General features: G+C 33.3%; 1 protein-coding gene across 8 annotated transcripts in view; it reads right to left on the reverse strand.

Moving 5' to 3' along the window:
- The window catches only part of LOC106873108 (protein Obscurin), a 159782-nt gene that overhangs the window by 40385 nt on the left and 103372 nt on the right, over positions 1-16025 (reverse strand). For all 8 annotated transcript variants that reach the window (XR_016243698.1, XR_001409839.3, XR_008265146.2 and 5 more), the window contains exons 12-16: positions 9411-9492; positions 5274-5477; positions 3344-3482; positions 2466-2659; positions 375-527 (exon numbers count right to left, since the gene is read on the reverse strand). Coding sequence is in view for 3 of the 8 variants with exons in the window: in XM_014920336.3 (XP_014775822.1) it covers positions 375-527; positions 2466-2659; positions 3344-3482; positions 5274-5477; positions 9411-9492 (772 nt within the window). In the remaining 5 variants the exon portion in view is untranslated. The remainder of the gene's footprint in view (positions 1-374; positions 528-2465; positions 2660-3343; positions 3483-5273; positions 5478-9410; positions 9493-16025) is intronic.

Here is a 16025-nt window from a genome sequence, read left to right on the forward strand (position 1 = left end):
TCTTCAAACAAAAGTAGTCACCAAATCATCACCAACTTGTTTTATATTGTGTTTTATATTGAATATAGTAATTATTTTCTTTAATATCTAACTGTAATTCATTTTATGAATAAAATATCTATTCATTCCAATCAGGGTTTAATATAAATATATATAAATTACAGACCTGTAGTAAGCAGTGTAGTATGTTAAATTTATTTATGTTGATATTGATGCAATATTTCATGATTAGAGTTAAGATGAGTCACAATTGTATTATTATACTAAAGTATTTTCAACTAGGAAATATTTATGACATTATATAAATTAATTCAATATAAATTTTATATTTTCCTTTGTTCACATAAAATGCATTCAACATAGAAAATACTTACAGTGGTTCCTTCTTGAGAAGACTGGTAATAAAATCTTTAGCTTCATCTGAAATGTGTTTGAAAGCTTCCTCATCAAAATGCCACTCACAACTCTCAATTTTATTGAGAGTCTCAGAGACAGATTCACAATGGAATGGTGAAATACCACTCAATCTGGAAAATATTGAGTATAATCGAATATATAGATTATAAGTATGAGTACACACTAACATTTAAGATGTTACTATGTACATTGTTTAGATGTACACAGGAATTGTTTAGATTTTTAAGAATCTTTTCTATCTTTCTTTCTATCTACAATATCAATGACCATTCTCCTGTTCATTCATCCATATATATCTTTCACTATCCAACACACTTAACTTTATGATTAACTTCATTTTTCTTTTTTAGTAGAAGCTGTAGACAGAGTATATATGCATTCAAAATTCTATGTAAGAATACATATATATGTATGTATATTTAGTCACCTGATGATCAAAATTCTTAAGAAATTATTTGGATCTAGCTGGAGCTCTCATTCACAGCTCATGTGCATATCATCCATAATCAATCACTAAACAGTATATATTTGACAATAACTGTTTAAGTTTTGATATCCAGTTTTGTGATTCATTTATGTTATTCAGATCATGGTACTTTTGTTGACAAACATACAAGTTCTCACTGAGAAATTTAATTTTCAAAATAAACAAGCCAACAAGAGAGCGTCTATGTTGTCACTTGACTATATAGTAGAACTGTAGTCAAATCTTCTTCATATCACATTACAATCTAAAAATGGAAGCATATTGAATAATGTAGTCCCAGATATACATTTCCTGCAAACAAATGAGATGGTAATGGATAGAATGACTTTGATTGCAAGTCTTTTCAGTCAGAACTAACCTGGATTTAAAACAACGAAACTTCAAAATGATTTTGAAAAAAATTAAATACACATATCTATATCCAAATTAGCATATTTTCAAATATAATGTAACATGTAATTTTAAACTTAATATTATCTATAGCCTCTACATATGCCTTTAAGTTTTACAGAGATATTTCAATCAAATTTGTTCATACATGTCTTTATAAAACCATTAAAATTTCTCTATTGTTGACACTAACATTCCCAATTGTGAGAAAAGATATTGTACAACAAAACTTTACTTGCTATTTATTTCTCAGAGAAAAATTCAATAAATGCTTTATTCTTATTGTCATGCAATTTTACTATGATGATATGAATATGAATTTATAATATAGTTTCATAAACTAAATATCACAACTACAAGTATTTGTTCCTCATTAAATATTTGTATTAAAAATTGGTTTGTATTTTAAGGCAATAAGTTTCTAATTTATTGCTTTATCTAAAATTATCAGTGAGATAAATTTAGTAAGAAACCAATGGTATAAACAATCAGAGGGTTTTTGGCAGAGTTCCAAAAATTCAGTTGCCAAGAGTTGTGAAGTATGTAATCTTTTACACTCTTACCCACCCATCACTGCCCTTACCCTTAATTTGTAAGATAGAGAAAATATCGCTTTCACTTACAGCTAAATTGACATATTCACTTATTAGATGAAAAGAGAGAGCCAGCTGTGTTAGCCTTCATTCTCCATAGTAAATAAATGCATTAAATTCTTGTATGAACTTTTACCAATTTCCTCAGGTTATCAATTTTACTCTGTATCTCAGTTTTTTCTTTTTTCATGATCATTTAGTGACAAAAAAAATAAAGAGCAATGCTTGTGGTCCTTTATTTTTTCAAGGTACTCAAACTAATAGGAGGAAGAGAAGAAATTTTCCTCAAACTGGAGTAGATCCTAAATAACAGCAACAAAGTGAACACTACTAAAGGTCACCAGAAATCTGGTGGTGGTATTAAACGTGATAAAAAATTATAACTCTCACCGAAGAACTCAAACTGGAAAGAGATAGAACAAATTTTGCAAGGCATTTCATCAAATGCTCTATGAATTCTGTAAATCCTTCACTCTGGGCTGGGACTTTATCTTAAGGATGGAAAGTAATGCTGCAATTTTTTATTATATAATATTTGACATGCAGGAAAAACGATCTAATATTTATAAAATACTTACAAAATGTAAGTCAGTACTCCTAAACTCCATAAATCAGTCGATTCTGATATTACTTCACTGCACACAACTTCAGGAGATGCAAACTCAGGTGTTCCATAATTTAGCTTTAGTGGTACATTGTGAATCTTTTTGGCAAATCCAAAATCGATAAGTTTGATTTTGTCTGTTTTTTCTTCGTAAATTATATTTCCTGGCTATAATAAAAAATTTGTACAATTTTATTGTCATTTGCAATTAATTCATGAATAAAAATTTCTAAGCTAACAGAATGGATGAAAACAGACCAACAAAGGATATTACTAAAATAGCTGGAGATTTAAAAGAGTTGACATTTTGAAAGATGGAACATTCTAGTTTTAGAAGACTCTGTAGGATCATTCACCTGATATTCAGGAAAATAATCTTTTGTTGTCATCCTTATTGCTGTTAATGATGATAATATCAATAATTATGACAATGACAGCTAAAATTATTGCAATTATAACAACTTAACTGTGAGCAGTGACACTGGAAAGGGTGGCAATAATTATAACGATAGTGACAATAACAATTAAAATAATGATAATAACTATATTTTTGAAGGCAATAGAATAAAGTAAACACAACGATGTTTCTTTGCGTGACAACGAGCAAAATGAAGGAGCTCCTAGCAGATATTTAATCTGCTAGAAAAAGCAACCAAAACTCGTTTTACACACATCCCAGCATGTTATAAAAGGGAAGAATGCATTGGATAACATGGTCTAAGATAACTTATGATTACAATGTCACCATATAACTTTAAGTTTGAAATGAAAAATATTTCAAAAACAATCTTTTTTTTTTATTTTGTAGAATTAACAGAAATACAATATTCTGACTAAATAACGACAAAATACCTTAATATCTAAATGAGCCACACCACGGATTCTTAATTCTTCAAGTGCTAACAATAGTTGATGAATGTAGTATGCAGCATCAGTTTCAGTCCAATTGTATGTTGTAAGAATATGTTCAATCAGTTCCGTTCCATGAATTCTAGTTAAATGTTAAGGCAAATAAATCACTGATTCACAGATTATCTTCTATTTTGCAATTGAAGAAAACAGCTTTAAAACACAAATATTTATTACTTTCTTGTCAAGCCAACAAGGGAGAGAGTCGCAATGGTTTCACTCAACCTGCTCAAAATACCAACCAAATCTCCCTCAAATTTGTACTAATGTTTCAAAAACAGTGAACATTGGATGATATAGTCTTTGATATACAAGAAATCAGACTGGGGATTGCTAGAATGCTTTTTGGTCACAGTTCTTCTCAATCAGAGCTAACTTACCATTAAAATAGCAGCTTTAATTATCATGAGGAGTTAGAATATAATATTTTATCCAGTTATATTCATGTGCCCAAGAATAGGGAGTGCAGAGGGTGCAAGTGCACCCACTAAAATTTCTGTGGAGTGCAAAATCAAAGTTTGCACCCCTACTTCATTTTCTTGGGTTTAGAAAACAGTGAGTAATATATGATCTGTAAAAATTACCTTGAATTAGGTTTCTTCTCAAAGAACAAAGAACATAGATAAATAAAAAAAAAAACATTACTTTACTTGTAAAAATTTTGGGGCCTGAGTTTGCACCCCACTAAGGAAATTTCGATCCTGAGCCAGTGGTTATGCTGCAACTTAATTACATTTTTCCATTTATTTAACCATGTTGACATGAAACTATGGTTTCACTCCTGCTTAGGCAACAAAAGGTAATAAAATGTAGTTACTTTTAAAGCATCTCAATGGCTGTTTAGATAAGGAGTTAGCCTCCTTTAAATAGTCCTAAATTTTTGTCCTAATACTTACTCTAAATATTGTATCTTTCTGACCCACTTACTATAAGCCAATGAAGGATCTTCTGTCTGGTTACTCAACTTACTTGAAATACATTTCAGTTATTTTAATAATGAAAGAACACATTAGGTAGTACAATCTGAGATACACTATGCTTGCAGGAAAAGTGTGGTCATTATCTTGGCTAGAATGCTTTCACACAATCTGGGCTTCATCATCCTCATCATGTATTGTTTGTCTTCAGCACATTGATGATACTACAATGAAAGTCTTCCTAATTATGCATGGGTTTTCTATCTGCCTTACCACTCTTGTCTAACCAGCTCATGATATTGTCCATTCATTGCATTCTTAGCCTGATTCTTGATGATCTACCCTCAACTCTTCCTTCCATGATGTTTTCCAGACTTCTGCTTCTTTGAATATGGCCATAATAAATGAACTTTTGTTTTATTACAATGTTCAGTCGTTGTTGTTCACATTTATCTGATAGTCCTTATAAGAGACTAAAATAATCTATAACTACTTTTTATGGTGCACTTTAAATAAATTAAATTTAAGGATAGCTCTACTAATAATACATAAAATTATTACTTTTAATTCTTTGTAGCTCTCTGTTCATTTTTGTACAATGACTTTAAGTAGAATCATGTAATAATATTTAAAAACACTGAATGACAAAACAGTATTTTAGTTCATTCATTTAGGCTTACTTTCATTTATCTTTGATACTAGATGATATCGAAAAAAGAATGAATATTTTTTAAGAGCCTGTACATAAAATATAATTATCATTTTACCATTCCTTTTAGAAATACAAATAACAACAATTTGTAACAACTCTCCATTCAAGAGTTCTGAATTAAGAAATACAAATTTAAAAGACAAAAAAAGAGTTTAAAAAATAACAGGAAAACTAAATAAATAATGAAGAGCTATGAATCATTATCAAACATTTAGTTCTGATAGAAACAAGATTTAAAGGATACAATTCTGTAATCAATACATATGATTTCACTGTTTCATAGGCCTCATGGATTTTCATAATATGAGGATGATCTAGAACTCTAAGACATTCAAGTTCTGTCTGGAAAAACTCCTTCTCTTTTGGGTCACTGAGCGTTAAGAATTTGCCAGCAAACTCCTTGCCAGTTGATTTCTCTATAACTCTTCGAATAATTCCATGCCGTCCTCTAAAATAAATAGGAATAAAATTTATTAATTTAAAATGGTGTAATAATAAGTTTATATTTAGACAGACAGATTGATATAAAAGTGCCACCTTCTATGAACAAAACAGAAGAGCAGGAGCACAAAGAAAAAGGCAAACTGCACAAGCCCAGAGCTAAGTCCTTGTCTTCAGTCCCAGCAGATTACCAGTGCCCAACTTGCAACAGAGCCTTTTGAGTATGCATTGGACTGATCAGCCACAATCAGACACACTACGCCCCATCTCCCATTTAATGTCCTTGGTCATCTTCAACAATGACAGATGAACTAATAATAATCTTTTTATATATAAATATATAAAGTTTCATTTCAGCATCAAAGAGTTTGAAAAGTCTTAAAATAAATGCAAAGCAATTATTGCTAAAAACACTTTAGAGTTTTGTAAACAGTTTTTCGAATGTTGTTCTTACATTTTGTCTTCTATGACAATGTAAGCCAAACATTGACTATCTATGATTGTAAAGATTCATCATCAGAAATATCTAATATCCAGCTAGCTGCTGCAATTCTAATCTTCACTGCAAGAAGCTTATATGACAAGATAACAATTTGATAATGCTTAACAAAACACAAAACTTCTCGATCAACATATCTGGCTTCCTACTTCAAGAAATGTATTTCTCACAGATGTTAGGATTAAACATCTCAAGTTGCTATTGCTGGAAACCTAATATTATGGCCAAAATCTAAGATTATTTTACAAAGAGTAGGTTTTTTTTTTTTCTTGAGAAGCATAGTGTATTTCTATTCTAGACAATTTACCTTTTATTTAATTGTCTTCTTTTATAAAGAGAATATGAGAAACCCTTTATTTGGAACTACAGCTTAAGTTTATATATGTACACATATCTGGATTATGGTATCACAAATTTGCTTGATAAAGTCTGTTTTGCAGTTTAGTTTATTTATAACAAACAATAACAACTGTTTTTCTCTTTGCTTCAGTTGCTAAAACTGAATTTTTTAAAACTATCTTTTCTATACTTTAACAAAATCTTTGAATGTCTGTGAAATTCTCTCAGATATATTTTAAATATTTGAACAATATTTTGAACAACATTGAGCAATATTCGGCAACATTGAACAATATTCAGCAACATCAGAATATAAAATTGAAAGAAATGCCACTAAGCATTTTAGCAACCCTAACAGAATGAAAGGCAAAGCTGAACTTAGCAGGATTCAAAATCAAAATGGACAGAGGTATAACTAAAAACTGCATGATTTTTAGTCAGCTACTCTACAGATTCTGTTGAAATATCACCCTTGAATTATTACCATACTATGAATAGTGTAAGTTATTACAGAGAAGATTAATCTATTTAACATCTCTCACTTAAATTCTTCTCATTCTGAAGTAAAATCTCAAGATCACATTACGAGTCAGCATATTATAAATAAGTTAAAATATGTGTTCCATTGTCTTTCATTGCATATGATTTGTAATATTATTATTATAATTACAATGGATTAAATGTTCAAATGTCTTAGATGATTTGTTATTAATATAATTTTCCAGATTATTTAGACTTGATGCATTAGAAATAAGGGATTTTTGGTTAAATCCAGACAAGGAATTGTGTACACATCCCTAAAAAAGACCTTAAAATATATCTGTTGATGATAAATTGAATTATCTATTAAATCAAGAAATAATGTTTAAATTGTAACTAAATACTATCAAAGTAGGTTTAAAATATTGGGTATCAAAGTTATGAATTATAAATACCACCATTCAATATTTTACACTTCATTTTAAGAGAAATTATGTTCTCAAACAAAAGGAAAGCTCAGACTTGTTTATTACATTAAAAATTCAGGTCTTGTCAAACAATATCATTTCCAATAACGTTTGTTTCTCTACAAACAATAAATTACACTATTTTCCAAAACTGCTTGTAATGCAAACTATCCTTCCAAGAAACCAAAGAATTCAACTTAAACCACTTCATGGACAACAGATCAATGTTTGTTATTTTATCAGTTTAAAGCTTTCTCAGTCAAGAGGTAAGATCAAATAATATTGGTTCTCAGTTAAAATCCTCAAAATCCTTATCTCATCATTTATAAAAAAAAATATGTAATTTACCATAGAGCAAAGAAGTAAATTAATTTAGTTAAAAAAGTAATTTTGTCTTTAAAATAAATTTAGAGGCTACCAGGCTTGTACATTCCCTCAAAACACTTTAAACTCCACACAATCACCAATCTGAAGTATTTTTAAAAATAAACTAAATATGATCTTGTACTGAATTAATCTGATTATTGCTGCTGATTTGGCTAAGTGTTCGAAAGGTATTGTTGACTTAGTGATCAGACCAATAAAAGTTTTGTCCTGTTTATAAAAGAGCAAAATAAGTATCAATTTACCGTATGAAAAAATATTAGTAAAGAAGCTCAAAAGAGAACCTATATGTGATTGTTTGACCAGCTAGAAATAGCAGCAAAATCTCAAAGATTGTCTTAAAAAATGTAAAAGACACATTGAATTGCATAAATTTAGGTACCTTAAAAAAGGGAGGTCGATCATAGCTGAAGCATCTTTGATCATATATCTGATAGTGTTTGAAAATAATGTTTTCTCTTGCAAATACAATAATAATAATAATAATCCTTTCTACTATAGGCATAAGACAAGATAAACAAGATCAACAGACAAGATCAAGAGATGGCTCAGAAAATGTTATCTGATAGGATGCACTGAGGAATTGATAAGCAGTGCCCAGGAACAAGCTCTGAGAACTAATTACACCAAATTCCAAATAGATAAGAATAACAAATCACCTCTTTGTAGGATGTGTGGCAGCAGAAACGAAACAATCTCATATATTGTGAGTGAGTGTAGCAAGCTGGCTCAAAAGCACTACAAAAGGAAGCACAATAACGTGGCTTAGTTCATCCACTGGAGAATGTGAAAAGTACAGCCTGAACAGAGCATGGAAATGGTACAGACATGAACCAGAAGGAGTCACTGAGAACAAGGAACATAAGATACTGTGGGATTTTACAATCCAATGTGACTCCCTAATCGAGGCTCAGGGACCAGATATTGTTGTGGTAGACAGAGGAAAAAAGGAAACCAAGATCATAGATATTGCAATACCTGGAAAAGTATACATAAGTAACAAGGAACTAGAGAAGATTGAAAAGTACAGACTGCTAAAAGATGAAATTGCAAGAATGTGGAGTATGAAGAGAGTGTCTGTCATTCCAGTAGTTGTAGTGGCACTCAGAGTACTAACAACTAAGTTTGAGAAATCGAAGAAATCAGAATTGACATGAGAGGAGACCAAGCCCAACAAGCTGCTCTGCTGGGGACAGCTAGGATTTTGAGATTGGTACTTGGATGTTGAATGTCTCCCACAACCAAATATCAAAGCTTATAATGTGCAGAAAGAGAACCTGTGAGACCTCTGATGGCAGACTGATGTCCACTCTCACAGAATCTACCAGAACAAACAAGACCAAATGTTCTAAGTAAAACAAAATAATAATAATAATAATAACAATAATAATAATAATAATAATAATAATAATAATAATAATAATAATAATAATAATAATAATAATAATAAGAAGAAGAAGAAGAAGAAGAAGAAGAAGAAGAAGAAGAAGAAGAAGAAGAAGAAGAATGATAATGATATTATTATAATGATATCATCCCCCAAATCATCACAATCTCTTTTCATTATCATAAATTATATAGAAAGTAAACATTTAAGAATTATTTTATTCATATGACAGTTTAGAAAATATGATATTGATATATTTTCAAAAACAACTTATTTACATTAAAATAGATTTGCAAAATAATCTGCATACAAATTTTAAGGAGGAAATATATATGTAACTATGGCAACTAAAATGTTTATAATGATCATTATGTATTTATTTACCTGCCAATTTCTTCAAGAATATAATAGTAGTTTTCAACTCGAGATTCACAGAACAAAATATAGCTGGGAACTGGTGTAGATTCTGTAATAAGATATTATATAAAATAATCAGTTTTAGTCATATCAGAAATAAATTTGCTTAATTAACTAATGTCATACATTAAATCTTCATTCTAATATTAATATCATCAATGTCATCAGCCTCATCAACATCATCACCACTAGCAACACGACAACATCACTACCACTTCATCATCATCTTCACCATAATTATCATCATAAATATCATCATCAATATCATCATCATCATCATTATCATCATTATCATCATGATTATCATCATCATTACTCCCATCAACACTGCTGCAACCACCACTACCAAATGAGCTGAAATTTGGGGGGATGGGTTTATCAATTCTAAAAAGATAAAATGTGAAGTTGACTTCAGAAGAACTTGAAATCGAAATGTAAAATAACAACTAATTACTGATATGCATTTTGTCCCAAACCTTACCAATTTAGTCAATTCATATCACTACAGAACACATTATACATTTTGGGAGCAATTTTTAAAGATTGGTATAGACAAGTGATTCACAAAGTGGGTCGTATTGCCCCCTGGGGGTGGGGGGAGTACCAAGGGAGTGCTGAAGACAAGTGGGGCTATAATGGGGTAGCGATTCATGGAAAAATTGGGGCAATAATTGGGTGGTGATTCCTGTAAAAACAACAAAATAATGGGTTCAATATTTTGAATTTTATTTGTGAAATACAATTGCTTTGAATTTGCTTCAGAAAGAGGTCTTTGCTTGTGATGGTTAGTTGGGGTGGGGGATGCTAGGAACGTGGCCTGGGTGTCAAGGAAGTGGCAGCCCGAAAAATTTTGGGAACCACTGGTATAGACTATGAAAGAGGGTTGTGGTAGTCCCATATTATTGCAAAACTGAAATGAATTTCACATGGTATGTTTATATCATGATAGCAGAATTGTAAAAGTAAAAGCCAAAAATATTAAAATTTTTTCTTTAAGATAATCAGTTTCTACAACCCATCCAACAATCTACTTTAATAATACTCTTGTGTTTTTCTCCATCACAACATATGAATGAGAAAAGAAGGGGTGATGGCAAACTTGATAGTGAGATGATGGAAATTCTACAGTGAAAAAAAAATCAAGCAGCATTTCAACTCTGTGTGAGTATATGTGTATGTGTGTGCATGTACAAGGGAAGTATGTGAATGTTTGTTTCTGTGATTATTATGTACCTTATTTATATTCAAAATACTACAAGCGAGGTTGTTGGCTGTGCCGCTGGACTGGTTCCCATGCAGGTGGCATGTAAAAAACACCTTTTTGAGTGTGGCTGTTGCCAGTACCGTGTGACTGGCCCTTGTGCCGATGGCACATAAAAGCACCCACTACACTCTCGAAGTGGTTGGCATTAGGAAGGGCATCCAGCTGTAGAAACTCTGCCAGATCAGATTGGAGCCTGATGCAGCCTTCTGGCTTGCCAGTCAAATCGTCCAACCCATGCTAGCATGGAAAGCAGACGTTAAACGATGATGATGATGAATTTTTGATGGCATGGGGGCCAGTTAATATATAATAATGAAGGCACAACTAATCCCCATTATTTTGAGATCCTTCTCCATATTAGTTGGTAAATTAAAAAATTGGAGAAAAAGTTAGTACCAGTAACATTACCACCATCTTCCTCCCCATCAATTTACATCAACTTTCCCTGCAGGCATTGGTTGAATAGGTCACCACAGATCAAATCAGTTCTTATTTAGAGTTGCTGCCATCCTAGATAGTTTGGAAGACCATATCTTATCCATACATTCTATTTTTAGCTTGGTGTCATTTCTTAATACAAGCTACTTTATAGAGTATACTCAATACTTTTTATTGTGCACCAGCATGAGATAGGGTGTCATGTCCTTGGCAAGACTATACAGTCCTCAATACTTTATATTGTTTTGTTTATTTACCATCCACTTTACAGAGTGTATTGGCAGCATTGTATCAGTACTAATGAGGTTGCCTCTCCCCACTCCCACATCACTAAAAACACAAATGTGACTGATAAAGTGAATAGAAGAGAAAGTGATGGCTAACAAAGAGAAGAAAGTGAAAGTATGAAGGGCCAAGCAAACTAAAAAAGTGAGAGACTGATAGAGAAGGGAGTAATTGAAATGAGACAAGGAGAGCTATTTGTTGGTAGTTGGTAAGCAAATTGAATTGAAAAACAGTATGAGCAGTATGATGAGTAATATTAAGAAAGAACAAGTTATTAATAGCAATAGAGAAGGTAACTAGATGTCAGGGGAATGATATGAAGGAGAATGATGGCTAATAATAAAGAAGGATTACTAGCATCAATCAAACTTAGATGTAAATTATTTTAAAATTCTTTTTTAATTATGACTAAACAACGATTGAAGAGAAAACAGGTTTTAGGACAGTTATACTAAGCCAAAGTGAAAGAAAGGGAACTCATATGCACTTTCATATCATATTATAATAGTAAGACATTGACCTAGTCAGTCAAATTATTTTTGAAACACTGAATGTACATATCCAACAAATTAGCTTGTATTTACATATTCATCATCATCATCGTTTAACGTCCGCTTTCCATGCTAGCATGGGTTGGACGATTTGACTGAGGACTGGTGAAACCGGATGGCAACACCAGGCTCCAGTCCGATTTGGCAGAGTTTCTACAGCTGGATGCCCTTCCTAACGCCAACCACTCAGAGAGTGTAGTGGGTGCTTTTACGTGTCACCCGCACGAAAACGGCCACGCTCGAAATGGTGTCTTTTATGTGCCACCCGCACAAGCCAGTCCAGGGGCACTGGCAACGATCTCGCTCGAAAATCCTACAGGAGCCAGTCAGGCGGTACTGGCAACGGCCACGCTCAAAATGGTGCATCTCATGTGCCACCCGCACAAGAACCAGTCCAGGGGCACTGGCAACGATCTTACTTGGCTTGCCGGGTCTTCTCACGCACAGCCCATTTCCAAAGGTCTCGGTCCGTAGTCATCGCCTCGGTGAGGCCCAATGTACGAAGGTCTTGCCTCACCACCTCAGCCCAGGTCTTCCTGGGCCTACCTCTTCCACGGGTTCCCTCAACTGTTAGGGTGTGGCACTTTTTCACGCAGCTATCCTCCTCCATTCTCACCACATGTCCATACCAGCGCAATCGTCTCTCTTGCACGCCACAACTGATGCTTCTAATGTTCAGCTTTTCTCTCAAGATACTTACACTCTGACGGGTATTCACATTGACATTACACATCCAACGGAGCATACTGGCTTCATTCCTTGTGAGCTTACGTATGTCCTCAGCAGTTACAGCCCATGTTTCACTGCCATGTAGCATGGTTGTTCGTACGCATGCGTCATACAGTCTGCCTTTTACTCTGAGTGAGAGTCCCTTTGTCGCCAGCAGGGGTAAGAGCTCTCTAAACTTTGCCCAGGCTATTCTTATTCTAGCAGCTACACTTTCAGCGCACCCACCCCCACTACTAACTTGGTCGCCCAGATAGCGGAAGCTATCGACTACCTCTAGTTTTTCACCCTGGAATGAGATAGAAGTTGTTTCCTGTTTGTTTGCAGTCTTTATTGCACCTGAACATCTGCCACAAACAAAAACTAACTTGCTAGTTAACCTGCCTTTGATGTTGCTGCACCTCTTATGTGTCCATAGCTTGCACCGGGTACATCTTATAGAGTTACTACCTACTCCTTTTCTACATACTGAGCAGGGCCATCTACCTGATGGGGTTTGTGTTTTATCTACCTTCCTACTTATTAGGATTTTGGTTTTAGCTAGGTTGACTCTAAGGCCCTTCAATTCTAGACCTTGCTTCCACACCTGAAACTTCTCCTCTAGTTCTGATAGTGACTCCGCAATTAGGGCAAGGTCATCAGCATAGAGGAGCTCCCAGGGGCAACCTGTCTTGAACTCCTCTGTGATTGCCTGGAGGACTATGGTAAATAATAGGGGGCTGAGGACGGAACCTTGGTGGACCCCTACCTCTACCCGGAATTCATTGCTGTACTCATTTCCAACCCTCACCTTACTGGCAGCATCTCTGTACATGGCTCGCACAGCTCTCACTAACCATTCTTCTATCCCAAGTTTCCTCATTGACCACCAGATAAGGGATCGGGGGACCCTGTCAAAGGCTTTCTCCATGTCAACGAAAGCCAGGTACAGAGGTTTATCCTTAGCTAGGTATTTCTCCTGCAACTGTCTCACTAGAAATAAGGCATCAGTAGTGCTTTTACCTGGCACGAACCCAAACTGCATCTCATCTAAATTGATTCGCTCCCTAATTAGTTGGGCTATGACCCTCTCTGTAACTTTCATAACCTGATCTAACAGCTTGATGCCTCTGTAATTATTTGTGAATATATTATATATTTGTGAATATATTATATTTGTAAATTTTGATTCTACTTTTAAGGTCACTGTAGATGTGATTCTGAAATATCTTCTTTATTACAACTGGACAGCAAACAATTTTGGTAAACAGTCTCTTTTGGTACATGTATACAAATAAAGTTAAATAGAAAGTGAAATCTTTGTGAGACTGAAACCAACTCTAGCAGATTCTTTTGACACCCACTTATTTCAAAAGAATGTATTTTTTCTTTTAAAAATTTGAAACCATATTTATACAATCCATTAACTGTTGGCATTAAATGGCATTGTCAATGTTATGATTATTGTTTTCATTTATTTATTTATTTATTTATTTATAGTTATCAATAATAAATGAGTTATTTGTATGTAGAGTTGTGTTGCCATGTCTTCCTTGAAAAATCAGCTAGTGTTTGTTGTGTGTTGTGTTATTTTTAATTACTATTAGCTGTCATTCATTTCCACATTCAACTGACAATTTTTTTTAAACATTAGACTGGCTTAATTAATTTTCTAAAGCAACAATGGTCTGGCAATGTTCTTACATTTATATTGTACCAATAGAAACACTGAATTCTTACAAATGCAGACTAAAGGCAGAAGCAAACACCCACATAAACTGACACTATTGAAACCTTTACAGTTTTTACACCATTACACAAACACACAAACACACACACACACACAAATATATTACAATGCTGTCATGTTTTAATATATATATAACCATATAGGCTTGCAGCCACTAATATTGTCTCTTATGAGTAATAATGTTCTTTATATATATATATATATATATATATATATATATATATATATATATATATACATGCAGTGGGAACACCTTGAATGAGGAGAGGAAAGACTAACAAGTTGAAGAAATTGATCCATTGTCTTACTGGTATTTATTTTATTAGCCTGATGGGGTAAAAAATGGGATTCAAGCCCAGAAAGTGAAGCTTTCTGAACTAGATACCATAAGGTATTTAATTTGACACAACAGTATTTGCCACTTTTCCCACTCTTGCATATAATATAAACAAAGTTAATTGACAGGCCACACATAATGTGTAGAGAACTAATTCCTTTCATTATCTTATTCTGTTCTTCTTACATAATGCCAACAAAACAACCTCTACACAGCTGCTCTAAAGGCTAAAAATAGCAGCATAATACCCTCAAATTACACTGCACTTAGAAAAGGAAACATTAGATAATGTAGCTTATCTTACATACAAATATGAGATAGTCATGGCTGGAGTACTTTTGATCATAGTTTTGCTTAAACACTGACTGGGTAGAAAATAATGACATCATTTTCTTTACATAACAACATAACAATAATATAAACTTTCTGGTATGAATTAGACATAGATCATTTGGCAAAACTATTATTCATAGCTGGAAGAACTTTCTAGGAGAAATTAATGTCATTAAGTTGTCAAGGTGTATGTTTATTATTTCTCTGCTGTCAGAGAAGTTGTCATATGAAAGTCATGAATTGGTAGTTTCCTCCAGATTATTTATATGTTCACAGGAACAACACTTCTCACACCTTAATAAAATAAGAACAAGTCAAAGTACTGTCAATAAACAGTGACAAATAAGTCACTAAATAGGGTATGTATCTCGAAAAGACACTGGCCATAACTTTCTTGTCAATATAAAATATATGCCTCTAAAAATTAATCATCAATCAAAATTTTTGCTTATGTAATCATAAACACATGCATGACTATGTGGCTAAAAGGTTTACAGTTCAATCACATGGCACCAAGTTTGATCAAATAATGTAGTTTTTTTAGCAAGTGTCTGTCTTCTACTAGAACCTCAGATTGACCAGTACATAATATGTTCTGTGTGTGATTTTGCCAACAGAAACTGGTGCAGGCATGGCTATGTAGTTAAAAAGTTTGTTTTCCAGACACTCAGAATGGTGTTCAATTCCATTACATGACACGTTGGGTAAGTATCTTCTACTATAGCTCCAAGCATATCAAAGACTTGTGAGTGAATTTGGCAGATGAAACTAAAAGAAGCTAGTCATGTGTGTGTGTGTGTGTGTGTGTGTGTGTGTGTGTGTCTGAGTGTGTGTGTGTGTGTGTGTGTGTGTGTGTCTGAGTGTGTGTGTGTGTCTGAGTGTGTGTGTCTGAGTGTGTGTGTCTGAGTGTGTGTGTGTG

Source organism: Octopus bimaculoides, chromosome 1 (genome assembly GCF_046866305.1).
Source record: "Octopus bimaculoides isolate indiv1 chromosome 1, ASM4686630v1, whole genome shotgun sequence".
Classification (NCBI taxonomy): domain Eukaryota; kingdom Metazoa; phylum Mollusca; class Cephalopoda; order Octopoda; family Octopodidae; genus Octopus; species Octopus bimaculoides.